The sequence below is a fragment of the Bos indicus x Bos taurus genome, chromosome 20 (assembly GCF_003369695.1).
Source record: "Bos indicus x Bos taurus breed Angus x Brahman F1 hybrid chromosome 20, Bos_hybrid_MaternalHap_v2.0, whole genome shotgun sequence".
Taxonomy (NCBI): domain Eukaryota; kingdom Metazoa; phylum Chordata; class Mammalia; order Artiodactyla; family Bovidae; genus Bos; species Bos indicus x Bos taurus.
This window is the reverse complement of record NC_040095.1, coordinates 24,393,356-24,414,377: the sequence shown is the minus strand read 5'-3', so window position 1 is coordinate 24,414,377 and position 21,022 is coordinate 24,393,356. Positions and strand designations below refer to the sequence as shown.

At 41.2% G+C, this 21,022-nt stretch overlaps 1 protein-coding gene across 1 annotated transcript in view; it reads left to right on the top strand.

Annotated features, from left to right (window-relative positions):
• The window catches only part of SNX18 (sorting nexin 18), a 28,702-nt gene extending 12,269 nt beyond the window's left edge, over positions 1–16,433 (top strand). The window contains exon 2 of the mRNA XM_027520067.1: positions 13,768–16,433. Coding sequence (XP_027375868.1) covers positions 13,768–14,021 — 254 coding nt within the window. The 3' untranslated portion in view covers positions 14,022–16,433. The remainder of the gene's footprint in view (positions 1–13,767) is intronic.
• The last annotated feature ends 4,589 nt before the right edge of the window (positions 16,434–21,022 follow it).

The following is a 21,022-nucleotide window of genomic DNA, read 5'->3' as shown; positions in this document are numbered from 1 at the left end:
CCACCCAGGTGCCTGTTCATTTATAGCACTTGAGCTTAAGGATGTTTTATATATATATGTATATTTGTTTTAATGGTTGTATAAGCCTCAATTTTGCCTCAACTTGCAAAGCATCAAATATTTACTGTCTGACCCTTAAAGAAAATGTTTGCTGACCCTTGACTTGGAGGTCAAGCAGGTTAGGGAGTTGATGTATGTGTGGCTGTTGCTACCATTTTTAAGTACTTACTGCGTGAGCAGCAGTATTCCGGGCAGTCACATCCATTGCATCTAATTCCATTCAGGGGTGGGTGTGGCAGCAGAGTGGTCGTGAGCCTGGACCTCAACCATATGGGGCTGAGTTCCCACCAGCAGCTTCGCTCAGCCTCAGTTTCTTTGTGTGACACCTGGAATAACCATTTTCTATGGCAAATATGTCTCTAAGCAATAATGATTAGCTGTTGAGTTAGTTTGCCAGGACTGCTGTAACAAATTACCACAAACTGGGTGGCTTAAGAAAAGTATAAGTTTGTTCTCTCCCAGTTCCGGAGTCTAGAAGTCTGACATGAAGACATCGGCAGCGCCGCTCTCCCTCCAAAGTCTGGAGGATCCTTCCAGCTTCTGGTGGTTGCCGGCAATCCTTGCTGTTCTTGGCATGTAGACTCATGGCTCCAGTCTCTGCCTCCATCTTTACCTGGCATTCTCCCTGTGTGCTCATCTCCTTCTTTTAAGGATTCTACCACTTTGGATTTAGGGCCCATTCTTCCAGTATGGCCTTGTGCTTCCGTGCTCAGTCACTCAGTCATGTCCGACTCTTTGCAACCCCATGGCCTGTAGCCCGCCAAACTCCTCTATCCATGGGATTTCCCAGGCAAGATTACTGAAGTGGGTTGCCATTTCTTCCCCCAGGGATCTTTGATCAAACCTGCGTCTCTTGCATTGGCAGGTGGATTCTTTGCCATTGAGCTACCTGGGAAGCCCAATCCAGTGTGACCTCACCCAAACTAATTATGTGGGCAAAGACCCTGTTTCCAAATAAGGTCACAGTTACAGTTTCCAAGTGGATGTGAATTTTTGTGAGGAGATACTGTTCAACCCAGTATAGCTGTTTAACTCCCCAACTGGGTGCCAGGTGAGGCTCAAGGAAGTTGAGTGATTTCCAGAATCACGCAGCTAATAAGGAGACCTAGGATTTGAGTTCACTTTTAGCCCTGACCTGAGGTCAGTACTCTTTATGCTACAATAGGTAGGATGCCTGCTAGAAAATTGTTTTATCCTATAGGCAGTCAGCAGCCACTAAAGGTTTGAAACTAAAGAGTGACTTCTGAACTGTGATAAAAGTAGCAAATGTACATTGAGGGTTTTTGTGCATCAGGCATGGTGCTTTGCACTGGATTATATCTATTTAAACCTCATGGAAGATTTTGAGGTAAATTCTCTCGTATCCCCACTTTGCCGGCAGGAAGGCGGTGAGCCATAGAACCTAATGGTGAGCTCTTGGCATGCGTCCCCCGAGTGCAACCTGGTTCCCAGGAAGCTGCTCCTATTGGCTGAGTACAGACCTGCAGAGGCTTGTTAGTAGACCAGGCTCGAGGCAGGCTTTGAAAGAGCAGGTGAACTGAAGACACCTGTCAGGGAGAGTGGTAGGACTGGTGAGGGGTGGCTCTCTTGAATCTAGAGTTATTGTTTACTTGCTAAGTCATGTCCAACTCTTTTGTGACCCCGTGGACTCTAGCCTATCAGGCTCTCCTATCCATGGGATTTCCCAGGCAAGACTACTGGAGTGGGTTGCCGTTTCCTCCTCCAGTGGATCTTTCCGACCCAGGGATCCAACCCACATTTCTTGCATCTCCTGCATTGCAGACAGATGCTTTACCACTGAGCCACCAGGGAAGCTTGAGTCAAGAGTTACCTTTGAAGTATTAAGTTTGAGTGACAGAAAGTAGTGATGCCAAGAATAGAAATAGGTAGGTTTAAGAAAAGAAAGATTAGAGGGAAAGAGAAGGAATGGGGATGAAGGGATCCTTAGAAAATCCCATTTTCTGGACTTTTTATTATATTTCGTTATATTGACATTTGTGATTTTCACAAAAGCCCACCTATTGCCTGCAGTGAGAAATCTTTATAAATGCTAGTAAATGTCAGCATGGGTAATCTATAAGTTTTCATGTGTTTTGAGTTATATTTTATGTCTTTTAAAATACTGTATTTCTATTGGTAGATTGTTTTGACTTCAGTTGTTTATTTATGATTGGTTCAAGAAGTCTAGATGTGGCCAGTGGAAACCTGGTCCCCGCCATTGGCAGAAAGCAGGGACACCCCAGGGCCAAGAGTGTGCTTAAGTTTAAAACTGTTGATTTAGGAATCTTCCCCAAAGTGTAATGATTGTAAAGTGATGTGAAGTGCCGATCATAATGGCCACAGCAAACAGCACTGTAGGAAGCCATTAATGCTGGGCTGCTCACCACTTAGTACCCACTGTAGCTTAAGTAGCAGCTGGTAACGCTGGGGTTTACAATTACATTTCTAAAGTTAAAAACTAGATATTATTTGGGAAGAATACTTGAAAGAAAGAAAAAGATCCTTTGAAAACATTGTTCTAACTGTAGTAGTAACTGCAGCCCTCTCAGAAGCGGTCCTGGGAACCACGGACCTGGCTTTGGATGTGTACCTAACATGTCTGTCTCTTTTCTAAAGGGCCAGTGCCACCTCACTCTATTCCTTCCCCCATAGAGAAGGGCCTGTCTGCTTAGCAGCTTCTGTTAGATTTATGTCAGTCTGTGTGCGTGTGTGCTCAGTCGTGTGACTCTTTTACGACTCCATGGGCGATAGCCCACCAGGCTTCTCTGTCCATGGGATTCTCCAGGCAAGAATACTGGAGTGGGTTGCCATTTCCTTCTCCAAGGATCTTCCCAGTCAAAGGATTGCATCTGCATCTCCTGCATTGGCAGGCGAATTCTTTACTACTGCACCACCTCTTAGCTTGGGCCTCCCTTTATCTTCCTAGAAAAAAAGAAACTTAAGGTTTTACATTTGGTTAAAGGTAGTTTCCAAAGTCCATTTTAGTCTTAGGTATAGGTATGTTTTGTTGTATGTCAAAGGTCATTTAAATCCAAAGTGCTTGGCAGCTTGCAAATATCCCTAATGCTGCTTTATTTGTACAGACCTATACCCATGTGTGTATATCAGGAAACAAAAGGATTAGGAATTAGGAACTACCCACTGTGCACCTCAGGCATCAAGTGTATTCTCTGAATTTTAACCACACTATGGATTCTGTTTTACAGCATCAGTTGTTTTATTCGAGTTTTATTGTATGTTCATGATTATCAAGAATATTCCTTCTACCTTATTTTATTATGATTCTGTGGGTAGAAAACCTTTAAGAAAGAAAATGATACATGTTTTTTAATCTTCAAATTTTGGTCTTTATCTCTCTTTGCTTGGCCATAAGCACATCAACGTTTTCACCATTGTATCCAGAGTCTTCTGAAATAAAAACACTATTTTTACAGTATTCTCTTGAATCTATCACCCTAGTATCTTTATCATGTATTTAACACTTAATATAAGCTGAAACACGAGAACCTTTATTATATATAACATTTCCTAGCTGTGAACAGAACAACCTATGCTACCAAATGAGCCACAAGAGATATAATCATATGATTTCCATCTTCATTTCTGGACAAGGTGAGCTGTATGGATGTATGTACATAGTGAGTAGAAGTAATCCAATGTTTTAAGATGTGGTGCACGGCAGTGAATGTTTTCATTCATACTAAATGTCATCCTTCCTGTACACTTCTGCTGATTGCTGAATGGAGCTAAAAGAGCTGCTTAATTAGGAAATAATAAGACTTTTACCAGAACAAACAGCTTCTTATTGTATCTTCAGGACCCAAACTTAGAGGCCTGAGTTCTTTAAGGTTCTTTAATTTTTTTCATCATCAAGCAATCAGGTCTTTGTTGTTGTTACTATTATTTTATTTTTTTTGTAATTTATTATCCTGGTCCTGACCCTCTCTCTTTTTTTTGAATGACTCAAAAGTTCTCATTGTGAATTGAAATTGAAAGTGAATTTTAAATTACTTGTATCTTTGAATTTTGATAGTTCTTGGCTCTAGGGACATTTTGTCCCTTCAAAAAGTTGCTCTCACCGTCGAGTTCAGTGGTACTATTTGCACGCTCTCAAGTTTATTTACATGGTCCAAATCTGGAGCCCACTTAGTCAGACTTGATGCAGGAATAAATAGAATTGTGAGGGCCTGGAGGCGGTTCGTGCGTGCCTGCTTGGTTGCTCAGTCGTGTCCTACTCTTTGTGACCCCATAGACTGTAGCCCTCCAGGCTCCTCTGTCAATGGGATTTCCTAGGCAAGAATACTGGAGTGGGTTGCCCTTTCCTTCTCCATGGAGGTGATTCATGGGTTGCTTATCCCAACATGAGGCTTCTGGAGGCTTGGGGTGGTGTGGTGCCCTGTGTTCTGGGCCTGGTCTGTGGGGCTTTGAGGTCTCAGGCAGGAGGCAGCCCCAGTTGGGCAGGTACAGGGAACTGCGTGGGTTAGGAAGCAGACCAGATTCACATGTAGCTGACACCTTGTAAAGTTATTTACCTTGCTTAAGCCTCTTGTCCACCTCTGAAAACAAGAGTCATCCTTGCTTTTCTTTCCAGGTTAAAGATAAAAAAAAAAACAACAGCTAGACATGCGGAGTACAGACCAGAGCTTTGCATAGAGCAGGTGCTCACATGGGACTTGTGTTCCCTGGATGGATAGCCATCCTATCCTGCCCCTTTTATGTAAATGTCAGTCTTTGTTTTGGGAGCTATTTTACTAATAAAAAAAATAAATAAAAAAGTAAATATTGGAGCAGAGAGAGGGGAAGAAGAGTCAACGAGTGGGTGGATGGAAACCGAAAGGAGGGAGGAAAGTTTAGGGGGAAGGAGTTACTGGGGAGTTAGCAGGGACCCAGGGGTGGGTACCAGTGATGGGAGGGTAGGAGCGAAATAGGCCACGTTGGCCAAATTAGCATTTTCTTTCAACAGTTCACAAGTACCAGGGAATGAAGAAAAACAGGTCTAGCTCATGCAGCTTCTGTACAGCTGTCCCTGTGCCCTTCAGCCCGTCTCCTGTTCTGTTCCTCACTGCCTGCGTTTTCTGGGCCAGGGCCCCAGGAAGACAAAATCTTGTTAATGTTCTTGGCACATTCATGATTTCAAAATTAAATGAAGCGCTTACTTTTCTCTTCTAATTCTTTTTTTTTTTTTAAGGAAGAAAATGTAGCCTTTGGATCCCTGTTGCTTAGTGACTGAACCTTTTGTATAATTGGTCTGAGGAGGGACAAAGCATAGGAGGATGAGAGATTTGGTTAAGGAAAGGAAGGCAACGTTCAGGTGCAGAGACTAGTGGGTTGGGAGCTTTTGGAGCAGCCAGCAAGCCTAGGGGGTAGGGTGGGGCCTGGGAAGGTGAAGGTGGAGGAGAGGGCCTTAACCAGAGAAACTGAAGGGAGGCCAGATAAACTCAACTGAGTTTAGAGCCTCCCTGGTTAAAATGTCTGAGGCACTGCAGTATGTGAGTGGGTTGGGTTTTTTTTTTTTTTTTTTTGCCCCTTTCTGGTTTTGCTGGGTCAGAAGTTGCCAGGGCAGTGCTTTCTTTCTGCAAATCAGAAGGAGATGATACAGCAGGGTTCAGTGTAGTGTAACAGTATCGGCTAATGTGCTTTATACTTCAGCTCATGGAACCGATCAAAATTGACACATGTAACACGGAATGATCAAATCTGTGAAAACAGGGTTGAGCAGCCGTCGTTGCTTGAGGGCAACAGAGAGCCAGCTGGTTGACTGTCGCTAACTGCCATCCTGTTCTCTTCTGCCCTGGCATCACTGTTCGCTCTCTAGGGCTCAGACATCCCTTCCAGAGCAAGGCAGTCTCTGGCCAAGCCTGAAATCCTACCGCATTTTCTACATGTATGTGTATTACTTTTTAAATTGCAAGGGAAAAAATAAACATTATATTTTTAAAAAGAAAACTGCGTACAGTTTCCAAACATATTTCCCTAAGCAATTGCTCTCAAAATTTAAAGAAGTGAAGACTGTTCCTGACTGTTGGCTATTCTTCACATGTTCTCTTTGACTAGATGATACCAGAGCTTCAGTGCTCTCATTCTAGAAAAACCAAAATGGCAATGAAATGCTTCCTGAACAGTTTTACTGATGTACATAATTTAATGGCATGCTGTGTAAATAATGTGATGCTTTTGAAAATGGTGCTGACTTCCTGGATTGTAATTGATCTATGAGTTTGAGCCCTTTAAGGTTATAATAATAATGAACTTAATCATGTGATTGGATTCTTTTATGTGTCATTATTTTGTGTTCCCCACAAGTGTGCATAATATCATTACTCTAAAATTGAGTGCATGTGGGTTATTAATTAGGATGCTCCTTCTGACCTGAGCATGCTTTAAAATTATGCTCACATTGGTAAAATGCCCAGAGCATGGGAGGAGAGGAGTGGGAATGAAGTTATGACATGAGTTCTGCTGGGTTTGGTGATGGGAAATGGGCAAAATGCCTTTCTCTGAGCCTGAGTAATTTCAATAAGTATCAAAATGAACGCAGTTAGGAATTTTGCATGTACAGAGTCAGCTAAGAATGCCAAAAAAGTCTGGGAGATTTGTTAATAGCAGGTCCTAAAGCAAAGTTGAAATACTGGTTTAGTTTTCCTTTTATGACTCCAAATGTAGAAAGGGAAGGACCCTTTTCAAGAGAGTGGAGCAGAGGCCCTGACTGGAATGTTAAGTGGAGAGTGGCAGGGCTGGCAGGCAGGTAGGAAGGGCAAGTTCTTTGCTAGGAATTAGCTGTGGGACTTTGGGCAAGTCACAGCTTCTTGCTAGAGAGACTGAAAAAAACTGTACCAAAACCTCGTTTAACTTTCACAACCTTATAGCTCATTGAAAAAAAAAAATCGGAGACCCAACTCTGCCCTTCTTACCAAAGGACTCAGTTCTTCCAGCTTCCCCAGTGGTAGTGGTAGAAGTCTGTCATGGTCCTGCTCCATCCTTTGGAATAAAGGTTTAGGCTGATCAGTTCCTGAGTGAACTTTCTATCCTGTGGAAATCCTTTAATAATTTGTCCAACTATTTTAATAGTTAGATTGAGTGCTCAGCTGCAAGTTCCTTCTTAGCCTGGAAGCCTTTTTAGGAGGGGTGACTCTGTATTATGAAAAGACTTTTTGGGGCCCATGGACTGTAGCCCACGAGGCTCCTCTGTCCATGAAATTTTCGAGGCAAGAGTACTGGAGTGGGTTGTCATGCCTTTCTCTAGGGGGTCTTCCCAACCCAAGGATCAAACCCGCATCTCTTATGTCTCCTGCATCGGCAGGCAGGTTCTTTACCACCAGCGCCACCTGGGAAGCGCATCTCTGTATTCCTTTCTGCCTCCCCACCCCAGAGATTCCCTGGGGAAGAAACACCTGAAATGTGTCCAACTCAGCCCAGTGTCCTGCATGGGAACTAGATTGCTTTTGCCTGTTGGGGAGCACAGTCATGGGTGTGATGGAAATACATTGCCCACGTTCATGAATACCTTTTCCTGTATTTCTAATACCCTTTAAGAATTTATTTTTAGTTGTGTAACTTGGGGAGGCTGCACCATTTTTCATGTATTACCTTCTTGTTATTTTGTCTTGCTATTGGCTATAAGTATCTTAATGAAGAATGTGTTCATTGTTCTGTAATGTCAGCCTCTTCTTACTTAATATCAGAATTTAATGATTGCCTCTCTTTTCTTGATAAAATCTTATTTTGTCCATATATAACCCCATATAATGTTTGTCTTTTAGCCCGAGAAATAATTTTGTAGTTATGTACTTGTGTTCCTACTCTGAAATATGTTTCCTTCTGATCCCTCCTATTTTTAATTTTCTTTCACTTTAAAACAGTTGCCCTACCCATGAGTTTTATGGGTCTTTCGTTTAATCCAGAAGCAACCACTTTTCACCCTAGGCTTTATTTTATAAGTTCTCCCCCTTATTGTTTGATTTTCCTTACTGTTACAAAAGCAGGGTGACAGTGTGATGTTTGTGACAGCAGAGGCCTGGTAGGGTTAGATTCCTCCTAAATTAGCCACTATCAAAGTACAGCTTTTGGGGGAGGGGAGTTTGGGGGTCAATGGGTACGTGTATGTGTGTGGCTGAGCTCCTTCCCTGTTCACCTGAAGCTATCACAGCATTGTTAATCGGCTCTACCCCAATGCAAAATAAAGTTTAAAAACAAATACAGGTTTTGAAAACCTTTGCCTGTTTTTGTATTGACTGCGTGGTAAAAGTATGCATTCCTGTTGGTCTTTAGATTCTGGGCCATGTTTCTAGCTTTTATTTACACTCCTCTTGGGTTTGGTACAGCTGAGAGAGTACTTAAAATATGCCGCAATGTTTGTTACAACTCTGCAGCTGGTTACATTGTACCTCTGCAGTTGATTCTTAGCTACAAGTTAATATTTTAAGCTATCCTAGAAGTAACAAGTCTGTAGGGATCTAACCCTGCCCCCAATAGTTTTCTTTCTCCAACTCTTCACTCTTTAGAAGCTAAACCTGATTGAAAATGTGGCTCTCTCTGCCTTGTGATGTTTAATATTTTAGATTTGGAAATATGGGAAGCGTAGATGTGTGTACAGATAATTCCCAGTTTGAGAACTGGCAAATAAACTGCAAGAATACACCGTCTGTGACAAAACGTAAGTCCTAGTTCTAATAGTAAAACTATTTTACTTATATCTAATGGATGTTTGTAATACATTTCTATTGGACAAGTATGTTCCCACTTTGACCTCGAGAGAAGCCAGAGTTTAGAAGTGCAGTGGGTAGAAGTGGGGTAGAGGGGAGCTTCAGGGAAACTCCAGAAAGTAGTTCTGTTCATCAATTCCCCAGTGGTTTTTTCTTTTTTTTCTGTATACTCTCAGACAGTAAACTAATTAACTTCCATAATTAGCTTATTGAATGATTTGACTTTATCTTTCTCATAAGAAAACACACTAAACCCTTAGTATTTGTTAAAACTGTATGGGAAAAACTAATCAGAGGCTTGTGAGGTGAATATTTAAACGCAGAATGGTTTTCTTCTTGAAGGAAATAATTTTTTAACTGTCAATAATATTTTACAAAAGATAACTTACTTTTGGGGGGCTTGGGGTTGAAGGTCTGTGGGTTGTCATCCTGAAATGTAACAGCCAGATGCTTAGAGAACTGGATTGCTGTCAACTCGGGAACTCTTTCGATTTTTCAAAAAGTATATTGCTGTCAGCCTGTTTTTTGTTAATCATCTTTCTTCAGAAGGTGGATCTGGAGGGAAACCAATGTAACTACATTTTAGTTAAAAGACGTTGTGGTTTTAAAATTTGCTCCAAATTCATGGGTCCAATTTTGTGAAGACATAATCTTCCTTGATTACACCGAGCACTCCCTCTTCTACCAGTTTGTACATTTATAGAATGCTGTTCAATACCTTCATTTTCTATCTTGTGTAGGTCTTTAATGGTTTCAGGCATGTAAATCTTGTCACCTCAAAAAACAATTCGAGTCCCTAAAATAGGAACCTTGTCTCTTTCTGATAAACATATTTCACCTGTTTCCTTGCTCCTTGCAATCCTGATGCATTATGCTAATAGATTTGAATTGTATTAAGTGCCTTAAACCAAAATTCCAAGTGAAATTGCCCTTTGGGTGCTTCTCTTCAGTGGTTTGTTCTGTTCTTCCTATTTTGCAAAATAATTTTTGGCTGGGCTATCCAGCTGCACTAGAGCAAACAAAGGCAAAGCCCATCCAGGGATTGTATGTTACTATTTTTGGTGATAGTTCTTGACTTATATAATTTTCCAATAGAATCTAAGTCGGTGAGAAGGGGGGAGGTGGGGGGAAGACAAAACCTCCCACCCCCCCATGTAAGTTTGAGTTTAAATTTTCAAAATAATGAAATATGTGCTGCCTTTTCGATTTTTTTTTGTAGCACCCTAATTGTATGCTTCAAAGATAAGAAAATCAGACATCTTATAAATATTAAAAGGCTTTACAGGCACAATTAATGAATTGAATGAGGCTACTAAGATTCCAGAGGGAAATTTTCAGCACCTATATGGTTTATTTTACATGCTCACAAGGTCTCCTGATGTGCACGTCAGAGTAAAAGCCAGGGACCAGCAAGGAAGGTGAAAAGAGGGAAGGGGAGGGCAGGAGCCCCTGCCCTTATCCCCAGCACCCTGCTTACCAGCCCACTGTGCCTTTTTGTCTCTTCAGTCTCCAGTTTCTTTTCTGAATATTTGTGGTGTTTGCTTTGAAGTCAGTTCTGTATTCAGATCCCATCTCTCCCACCTCTTACTGGGTTACTGCTAACTTCGGGCCTCAAAGAATGTGGGTGGCTTTCTCAGTTTCCTTGTTGTAAAACAGCAGTAATGTCTGTAGCAGAGTTGCAGCAGGGTTAGAGTTGGTACACAGAACGTGCCTCGCATATTTGATGACTGTTTTAGGCAGCTCCCATTTACTGTTATCTCTGCTTATTCCTGCCCCCACCCTGGCACCCTTCGTCCTCAGCACTGCCTGGCACAGAGCAGGTCCTCCAAGCGTTTTCCCTTGTGACATGATTACATTCTCTTGGAAGAAGCCACAGTCAGTTGCCATGCAGAATTCCATGCTTTGCGGCTCTGTCACTTCACGCCATGGCTGTGCGCTGGCCCTCAGTGTGCTTTCTCAAGGTGTCTTCCTTGAGAGTTCCGGAGGGTGGGGACTTGAACACTTGGTGTGAGCCCCGCCATGTGCATCCCCCTTGCCAGCTCTGTGCTGTCCTTTTGTGTGTGTTAAGTTGCTTCAGTCGTTTCCAACTCTTTGCAACCCCACGGACTGTAGCCCGCCAGGCTCCCCTGTCCATGGGGATTCTCCAGACAAGAATGCTGGAGTGGGTTGCCGTGCCCTCCTCCAGGGGATCTTTCCCACCCAGGGATCTAACTCATGTCTCCTGCAGCTTCTGCATTGCAGGTGGATTCTTTACCGCTGAGTCACTGGGGAAGCCAGGCCCTCCACAAATGCTGGTAAATGAGCTGAGATTATTGCCCCAGAAACCCAACTGTTCAGGGCTCTGTGTTATTTACAAAATAAATTCATAGCTGGGAGAAAAGTGAGTCTTCGATTCACAGATCCTTTTTAGAATGTACACTCAGAAAGCTTGAAGGCGACAAATGCCAAAAGGTCTTTAGGCCTTGGAGAGAGTTAATACTTGTACTGTGTCCAGGAGTTTTGAAAATGTATTCTGATGTGATTCAGGTTGTGAAAACGTCAGGCTTGTTCATTTGTAAATTGGTTTTTACGGATGCGTGTCTGCAGGCCTGTGTCATAGAATGTCGTTTCTGAGAAGATGGTGATCTCATCTGGAGGCTGACGAGTTGCAGGTTCGTTGACCTTGGCACCGCTCAGGGCCAGGTTTCTGAGTTCCTCTGTGCTGGACTCCAGTGACTAGAGCAAGTGACCCTCACAGCATATTCCCGGTACCCAGCTGCTTCACGGCTGCCCAGGGATCTGTGCAGGGCAGGGCTCCAGTGCCTGTCCTCCATGCTCAATAGCAGGCACCTCGGCCCTGAATCACACGAACAGTCAGATCGCCTGAGACTCTGCTCTCTTGAGGCCTTGTTTCAGCTTCCCAGGTGGCTCGGTGGTAAAGAATCCACCTGCCAAGCAGGATACACAGGTTCCTTCCCTGGATCAGAAAGATCTCCTGAGGAAGGAAATAGCAACCCACTCCAATATTCTTGCCTGGGAAATCTCATGGACAGAGGAGCCCAGCGGGCTATAATCCACAGGGTTGCAAAAAGAGAGTCGGACATGACTTAGCAACTAAACAATAACAGCAAGCTCTCTCTCAACCATTTTCAATGTAAATTTCATAGTTTCATATTCTCAGTCATCTTTTAGGTAATTTTTTCTTTTCTTTTTTAGTTTTCTGTCTCATGCTTTCCTAGTTTATTCAACTTCAATTTTTATATATTAACGATGACACTTGTACAAATATAATGAACATAAGTTCGCTATAAGAAATTATTCTTTTCTGTCTCTAAGGAGGAGGAGCATTCTCTGTTTAGTGTAGACCACAGGCAGGCAGGTTGCATTGCTTCTTGAGTCTTGTCTGCTGTGGGGGAGATGTTAACAGGGCCATTCAAGGTGATGGCTACTTAGGGGATTGGGTAGGGGTCTTCCTGTAGCCCAGTTAACATGGATGACATCTCCACTGTGTGGTCACGGGGGAAGCAGGGTATTCTCTCTGCTCCAGGGCTCTCCTGCTTTTCAGGTAAAGATTTTTAGAATAAATAAATGAAAATATACAAACATACATACATTTATATCTGTAACATTTGTTGTTGATGAGTTTTAATTTCTCAGGTCTTTGAGTTGTGCAAAAAAAACAAAACAGTCTTTAAGGATTTTATTTAATAGTAGGTTTACTCTATTTTGTAGATTTGAAGAAATTTAGATACAGGGCTTTTCCCCTGTATATTTCACCATTGGCTAAAACAACATTTCCACAACAAAGCTGCTCAGCTTCCCCTCTGCCTTCTAAACAGGTTCCCTTTCCCTCCACTTAGCATCATCACATCCTCAGACCAGCAAGCCTGGTGCCCTAAGTGTTTCTCTCGTCTTTCATTGTGGTTCAGTAGAATGGATGCATGTGGGGTCAGGAATCTGGATTCTTGAGCTGGCTGTGCTCAAGTGATTTGAACTTTATCATCACTCATTTTTAAGAACACATGAATAGTCTTTATTTTTCCTACCTCCTATGCATCCTCAGGCTTTTGTGCTTTTTTTTATGACTGTGCTTCTAGGGGAAGATCTGCCCTCCTGTGGCACTTGCGACAGAAACCGTCCTCTCCACCCCACCCCATCCCCAACCCCCCGGCCCGCATCCTCTGGTGATGTTTCTTGGCCGGAGGCTATGACACTTCTGGCTTCATTCCCAGGTGACTGTTAGGGCAAACTCAACACTCACTGATCTTTACAGCCTGTAAGGAGAAGGAGGCATATGTTTACTGCACAGGGCCATTATGCTACAGGTATGGATCTGGTAGAATGTGCAGTCAGAATCAGGCATGCCTGCAGTATGCTCCACTTTAGAGATGACCTTCTTAATGTATGTGTATATAGTGGTGTTGGTGGCTCAGACAGAAAAAAAAATCTTATCTGCAATATGGGAGACCCAGTTTTGATCCCTGGGTTGGAAAGATCCCCTGGAGAAGTGAATGGCTATCCACTCCAGTGTTCATGCCTGGAGAATTCCATGGACAGAGGAGCCTAGAGGGCTAGTCCATGGGGTTGCCAGGAGTTGGATGTGACTGAGTGACTAACACACACACACACATACAGAGTGGTGTTACACTTTGTCCCTTAAGAATGTTAAAATCGCAGAGTTTCTTGGTTTGTCTTTTTAGGAAAAATTCCTTGCAGTTTTTGTCTATAGTATATAATATCTCTGCTGTTGGAAGAGATGAAACATACTATTTGGTCAATGGCAAAGGCTAGTTTTGATAAGTGAATTTGTAGCAGTGGAGGTGTTTTCAGAAACTTTACCAGATTTCTTCTTTTTTAATAAATAATTATAGTCACCCCTTTAAATGCCAAAGGACTTCAAAATAGTTCAGGCAAGTATTTATAATGCCCAACATTCTGTTTACTATGTAGCTGTAACACTGGGATACATATGTATTTTTTATTTTTTTATATGTATTTTTTAATTAATTTTTTTTTTAAACCACAGGAGCTCTTACCAAAGTAAAGGAGAGTAGGCGACACGTGGAAGAAGGGAAGATGGAAGTCCAAAAGGCTGATGGCATTCAGGATCGCTGTAACACTATTTCTTTTGCTACTTTGGCTGAAATTCACCACTTCCATCAAATTCGAGTAAGAGACTTTAAATCACAAATGCAGCATTTCTTACAACAACAAATAATATTTTTCCAAAAAGTGACGCAGAAGTTGGAAGAGGCTCTTCACAAATATGATAGTGTTTAATGACTGGACGTTGGATTGTGGACTTTTTTTTCAGTTCAAGGATAATTTCTACAGCAGAATACAAACTGCTATCAAAGAACTATTGCCAACTATCAGCAGTGGTACAAGGATGGTTTTGTGTTCAACTGAAACTGGGCTGAATATATAATTATGTAGGAAAGAAGCAGTTAATATGTTTATATAATAGAAACAGTACCACACATTGTAACTAAATTATACTCTGTATGCCTACACTACCATTGTAACTTTTGGAATAATGAGTATACTATTTGCCTTATTGCTTTTTGAAGTATGGGTATTTTAGTGCATACTTTGTAGACCTCAAAACCCATGAAGGGTCTCAAAGAAGCTGGCTGGTTAAAAGCCTGCTGTGGATGCCTTTTTACTCTCATAGATTGGGATTACCTAAATTCAGCCTATTCTCTGTTTACAAACTCCAACTAGAGCAGCTATGCGACTTTGTGCCTTTAGACTCTTGGTTTTTTCATTTCTCCACCCCGTACCCTCTTTTTAAAGCAACCACAACTTTTCTGATGGAAAGAGTGAAAGGCCAGTGCCCGTAATGACGAACTGCTGGGAACCTCCTGTTGGCGCTGGGGGCAGGGCGGGAGGATCAGCTGTCACCAGCTTGCCCAGCGAGTTTTGTCTCCTGATAGATGCTGGCGAGCACAGCGGAGGGAGCCTCACGTTCACCTTCAGACAGGGTGTCTGTTAGGGAAGAAAATGGTGCCACTCTGCTCCCTTAGATGCTGCAGTAGCTAGTCTCTTCACTCAAGTGTCCTGGAAACTTGACGTGGAGATTTAATCGAACATGTCTTACAACCCGGAGAAGGGGTCTAATCTGTTGGGGACACGAGCACAGAATCAGTGACAATACACACTCGGTTTTAATTCTTATGAGAGTTTTCTTTTTTTTCTTTTTTTAGCTTGAAATTTTTCTTTTTAATATTCAGTGTGTGTGTGTGTGTGTGTGTGTGTGTGTGTGTTTTAATGGATCTACACTGTTAACTGATTGAGACTCCACTGTGATTCACTTGTTTACTTAATCAGAAACTTTTTCAGGGATGTCTATAAAATTCAGTGTTACACGTGATGAAAAGTAATGTTGGTTGATCTAATGAGGGACCAGAAATAATTTCTACTATTCCAAATGCTGATGGAAAAAAGTAATTTTTTTCTTTAAGTATTGATAAGCCCCCAGGACATTTAACCTTAAAAATTACTTTAAGTGTATTCTTTTATTTCTATAAGGGAAATACAAATGGCTGATAAATACCAAAAATATTCAAAAGCAGCTTAATCTAAAAAGCACAAAGAGATTTTGGTTTGAAATACCAGAATCTCAATGTTTTTATAGTTGCTGAGCTCAATAATGTGATTCTTGAGTTTACAGATTGTAAAGCTGTCACTGAAAGGTTAAACTGTCTACTGTTTTTAATGAAGTCAAACTTATGCTGCCTCAGAAATCCCTGGGTATTCAAGTGGTAACGTAGAAGTAAAGAGGTCAGTTTGAAATGTTGGTGAGTCACATTGATTAAAAGAAAAGGGTCAATTTGCAGATAGTCATACAAAGTGAAGGTTATTGAAATGATTTCTCAATAGCACATTTACTCTAAAAAGTAATCTCACATGGGTTGAATTTTTAAGATCAGATTTGATCAAAATTTTATACCTTAGGTAACTTAGAGCCAGATTTAACATCATGTGGCTTTGTCTCTACTACCGACATGTGGAACTGTAACCAAATATATTGTTCTCTAAAAAAATAACTTTCTCCTGTTGATTGCAAGATACAGTTCTATAAATGAAACCCATATATATATATATGTTAATTTTATTGCAGAAGTTTAGAGATGATAATGATAGCATTTAATTTAAGTTTGAGTCTGTATTGGACAAATAAGCACTATGCTTTTCAAATGATTGGAAAATCATTTTTATTTGCCTCCTTTTTTTGACAGTGGTTTGACTTTTTGTTTGTTTAAGTAAAAATCACTAAACTTGTGCAATGGTAGCATGGAAATTATCTGAGGTGTCTTGTATGATTGTGCTTTGGCCAGGGTGGACATAGTTCAAATTGTAAGAGCTGAAGATAAAAGAGGAAGAAGGTATAGGTTCATGCTGCCTATTTAGAAGAGAACTTTCATTCTTCAGAGCTACATAACATGATAATGCCACTGATTCATAAGGGGTTTAAATTAATTCTATGGGGTAGGACACCAGAATCATTAGTGTTCATTTTCATCTAAGGTTTTTATCTCTCTAACGTTCTTGGTCCTATTGAAACATTTCAGTATACAAAAATACTGCGATGTTAATACCCAAGAGAAAAGCCATCATAATGTGTATGCTGGTCATTTTGATCAGTGTGGTACAATTTTTTAAAAATAAACTATCATGCCCTTCATGCCATTATTTGTCTTTTTTTCTATAATTCATAAGTTTTGATTCAAATATGTATTTAGAACAGGGTGTGCACTTGAGCCTGGCTTTGCTATTTTAATTAGAAACAGTTGTAGTTGTTCATGTGCTGAAACTGTAATGCAGCAAGACTGGTTCTGCAGCTGTGCGCTGGGACTCTTACTCTTCTAGGCTCTCTTATCTGAAGGTATGTTTCAAACCTGGAATAAGGGAACACATTGGAAAGTGAAATGGAAAGCCAGTGCTCACTGGCTTGAATGGAGTTTAACTGGGATTTTCTTGGGCTTCACTAGTACTGTTGTCTTACATTTATTCATAACAATACAGCAGTTTCTTAAATGCCAGTTTTTAATTGTCTTGAATTTTGCTGCTGTTCTCATCATTAAGGACTTGAAAAATGTTTTGGTCTCTCAAATGAAGCATGTAAAGTTTATATATAAACCTTTAAATGTCATTCTTTCCTAAGTTCATTTTTTTCTATTAATTTACTAAGCCAGTTAATGCTTATGCTTTTATTGCATAATGCTTATGCAATAAGCTTATGCTTTTAATGCTTATCCATTTATGCTTTTATTTCCTCAGAATTGAGTAACCATGGTTGATACTTTTAAATCCATAGGCATTATCCAGTATTCTCATTTCCAACCTTGTCTTTGGCGCACAGACTAAGTAAAACAGAGTATTATTTATTTCTAGACTAAAAATATCAAATATTGTTTTATTTCCTTCAAAATATTATGATTAATGCAGATCAGCCATGTTTATCTTTTAAAAAATAAACAAAGGTTGCTTTATTTCTCAGCTTCAATGGAATATTATAATTATTTTTTTCTCCAGTAATCAAGGAGGCATTTATTTAATGTGAAAGACTTAAACAGAAAAATAGAAGACTGAATTCACTGTCTTAAGTGTCCATCTGCAGTTGCCATATAAATTGTTCATGAAATTTTGTACTGTTTGATTAATTTAAATCCGTAAGCCATTTGGAAGTCCCACTGAATATCTGCTTGTGTTAGTAACTTCAGTAACTATTGAACTTATAACAATAAATTGTGAGTGAGGTGTTTTGAAATAGTAGCTACTGTGTGTCTAGCACCTGACACATAGTAGGTGCTTAAGTAGTTATGTGTTTTCTCTGTTGGGAATTGTCACTATTGGTTGCCAACGGCAAGCCAGCTCCAACTAGCCTAATCCGAAATGTGAAGGGTTGCGATGGGTACAGGGACCTGGAAATCCCACACAGGGCCAAACTCCCCATCTAGAACTAAGCTTGCCATCCATGTGGGGCTTTGTAATCTGTCAGGGTCTTATCTGTATGGGTCTATTTTATTTATTTATTTTCCTGTGGCTTGGCTTTCTCAGCCTCTTCTGATACATCTAAAATGGCCAAGCTATCTTGCAGTTCACAGATTTCCTTAGATCAGTGGTGGAAACCTGACCCAAGCTGGAGACGTCATCTGTGGCTCAAGATTGGAGGGTGGGACATGAGAAGGAGAAGGTCTCTTAAAGGGTGTTTGAAAGAAGAAAGGAGGCCACAGGAACTAATGTGAAATTCAGCATTTAATTCCTCTTGGTCAGGGTCAGAATTAGCCATGACAAGTTCCCCTTGGTCACAGGTAGAAGCAACACACGATTTTCCACGTGGTAAGTTCTGATGAGTCTGAGGAGTGGTGGAGTAAACTTCTAGGCAGAGTACAGAAGGGTGCTATCAGGCTCCTGGAAAAACCCAACTCGGGGATTTGCCTCTATCCCGGGCCTCTGACTTTGTGGGCAGGTAATCTAGGATTGAGTCATAGCTAAAGCCTTTCTAGGGATCACGAGTTCCTCCTACTTGGTCTTGATTTCCCAATCCCATTATTCCTGTGGCAGAGATAGAGCTTCCAAAAGTGGCTTGTTTTATTAAGTTATGTTTAGCCACTCAGCCATGTCCAACTCTTTGTGCCTTTTTGGACTGTAGCCTGCCAGGCTCTTCTGTCCATGGGATTCTCCAGGCAAGAATACTGGAGTGGGTTGCAATTTCCTTCTCTAGGGAATCTTCCCAACCCAGGCATCAAACCTGGGTCTCTTGCATTGCAGGCAGATTCTTTACCTGCTGAGCCATTGAGGAAGTTCCATTTCCTTGGATGAACTTGTACCAGAAGCCAGCGTTACCTGTGAAGCTACCCTAAAAGGAACTTAGAAAGACACAAGATGTGTGACATTCCTTTGCTGTGCATCCCATCAGCATATGTGGAAATGATTTCTAAGTTTGAAGTGGCCAGATGCATCAGATCTTATTTTCCTAGTGGTTTAAATTTTCAGTTACTCCAAGAAATAGCTCTCAGGACTTAGTAATTGCTGAGTTGCTGGACTTCTCTGCCAACATAATGGGGAAGCTGACCCAGCATGTCTGTGAGAAAGAGAATGCATTGGAGCCAGAGGTCATATCCTAGCTCCTCTCTGAATGACCTCAGGCAACTCACCAACCCATCTCTGAGCTTCTATTTCCTCCATTGTAAGACAGGCCTACTTAGATTTTATTGAATTATTGACAGTAGTGGATTAACCAGTATGTACAGTCCTTCACCATTCAGCGTATTCCCTCTCTAAATAACAACCATGGGAAGTGATAAAAACTCCAGAAGTAGGTACTTAGTAAATGATAGTAATGTTCCCAAATGCTGTGTGACCTTGAGGTAGTCACTAAACTTCTCTGAGCCAGTTTTCTGTCTGTGAATAGGATAGACTGCTTCACAGAAATTGCAAGAATTGAATGACACATAAAGAGCCCTGAGCCCAGTGCATGGCAAGAGTAAGAATGATAGATGGTGATTATGTGAGAAGGGATGAGATGTTTTAGGGACCTCGTATAAGCTATAAAGAACCCACACCCCAGTCCCTGTCAGACAGGAGTTCCCACTGTCACCTTGTACCTGTCTTGGCCAGCTCTCCCCCATCCAGCTCTGGCTCAGGTCTAAACCCCTCTCTAGGTTCCCAGAATCCTAGCACAGCTCTGCCTAACAGCATAATTCATTGCTTCTCGGACTCTAAATTCTTCCTGCTGGGGTGGGCAGGGGCTCAGCTCTCTAGAGATCAGCCCTTGTCCATAAGGCTCCCTACTTGGTTTTAAAGAGTTTAAATACCAGTATGTTTACAAAATTGTCCTGTAGCTCTTACCAAGATGAAGAAGACAGCTCAGAATTCTGCTTTTGTTCACCAAATTAATAACAATTTTATTGATGTCTGCTGTGTTCACACCCTAAAATTATATACTTGAGGCCTAGGATGAACGAAGAAGGGCAACATGCTCTGTGTTCAGTGTCTCAGCCCTGACCTCATGCACATTTAGACACATTTCTAAATGGCTGTCATTGTGTTCATTCTGGGAAGTTGAATTTAATACCTTCGAATGACTTTTGGAGCAACCGTGCCCTGTATCAAAGAAGACATCCATGTAACCAAGTTTGGTTAGACAACTTGGTAGTTCAGCTTTTGTTCAACCTCACAGTTTTAGGAAATGCAAAGTTTTTGTTTTTAATTCAGAATGGTTCACTTGGGGAGAAGAATGTTTTTTAAAAGTTGGAGTATGGTTTAGTATTAGCAAATTAGTTTCAGCTTAAATCCTGCAGTGTTTCAGTGTACCTGCTGATGTGCAGAGTCTGTAGTTTTGATCACTTATGTCCTGGTCTCTGTGAACTCATTTTGAGTCACCTGGAGTAGTGAGGTGCTAGCTGCATATTCAGTAGAAAGCTGCAGCCACGTGAGACCAAGTCCATGTCCTTTATCTGAACCCAAATACCTGTGGGAAAGCAAAGCCTTCCCTTGGGGGAAGCGGGGGGGGGGGGGGGGCGGGCGGGGGGGCTTCTTAACAAGTGCTGCTTTTTAATGGCTTCTATTCTACAATCCATGGAAAGAAAATACGACATTTTAGGTATCCATGCTGATAGGTGATCCCATGATAAATTGCACAGTTACCTGAAGGATAACTGTTTTAGATGTTTGATAGAATATCTAAAAAAAAAATCTAAACATCTAAAAAGTGAAATATCTTCATATACTAACATAGAATTTTCTCAAGAAAAATTACATGACAAAAAGAATGTGTTACCCTTTGAGTAAAAGAGGAAATTCTATTTGGTTATACATGCCTGGATTATTTCTGGAAGCAGAGACAAGCAATTGGTGACAAGAGTAATATTGTTTGCTTTGGGGTCTGGGAACTGGATGACAGGGGTGGGAGTGAGTTTTTTTTGTTATATGACTTTTTATATCTTTGAAAGGTTGAATGTATTTTCTATTTTAAAAATAAGGATAAATTTTAAAGTTGACAGAGGTACTAGTCAAAAATATATATATATATACAAAGGAGGTTAGAGCCACCTCTGAGACCTGGAAGCAGGTTGTCCAGATGTAGAAGGAACAATCTCCTGTGGACAATGGACTCACAATAGTGAGCAAATTAGCCTTCATTGTGATAGTCCTTGTTGAAATGCAACAGCATTACTAAGTATACTGTTACCAGCATGGGTAAAGTAAACTAAAGAGTGAAAGTGAAGTGAAAGTCGCTCAGTCTGTCCAGCTCTTTGCGACTCCATGGACTA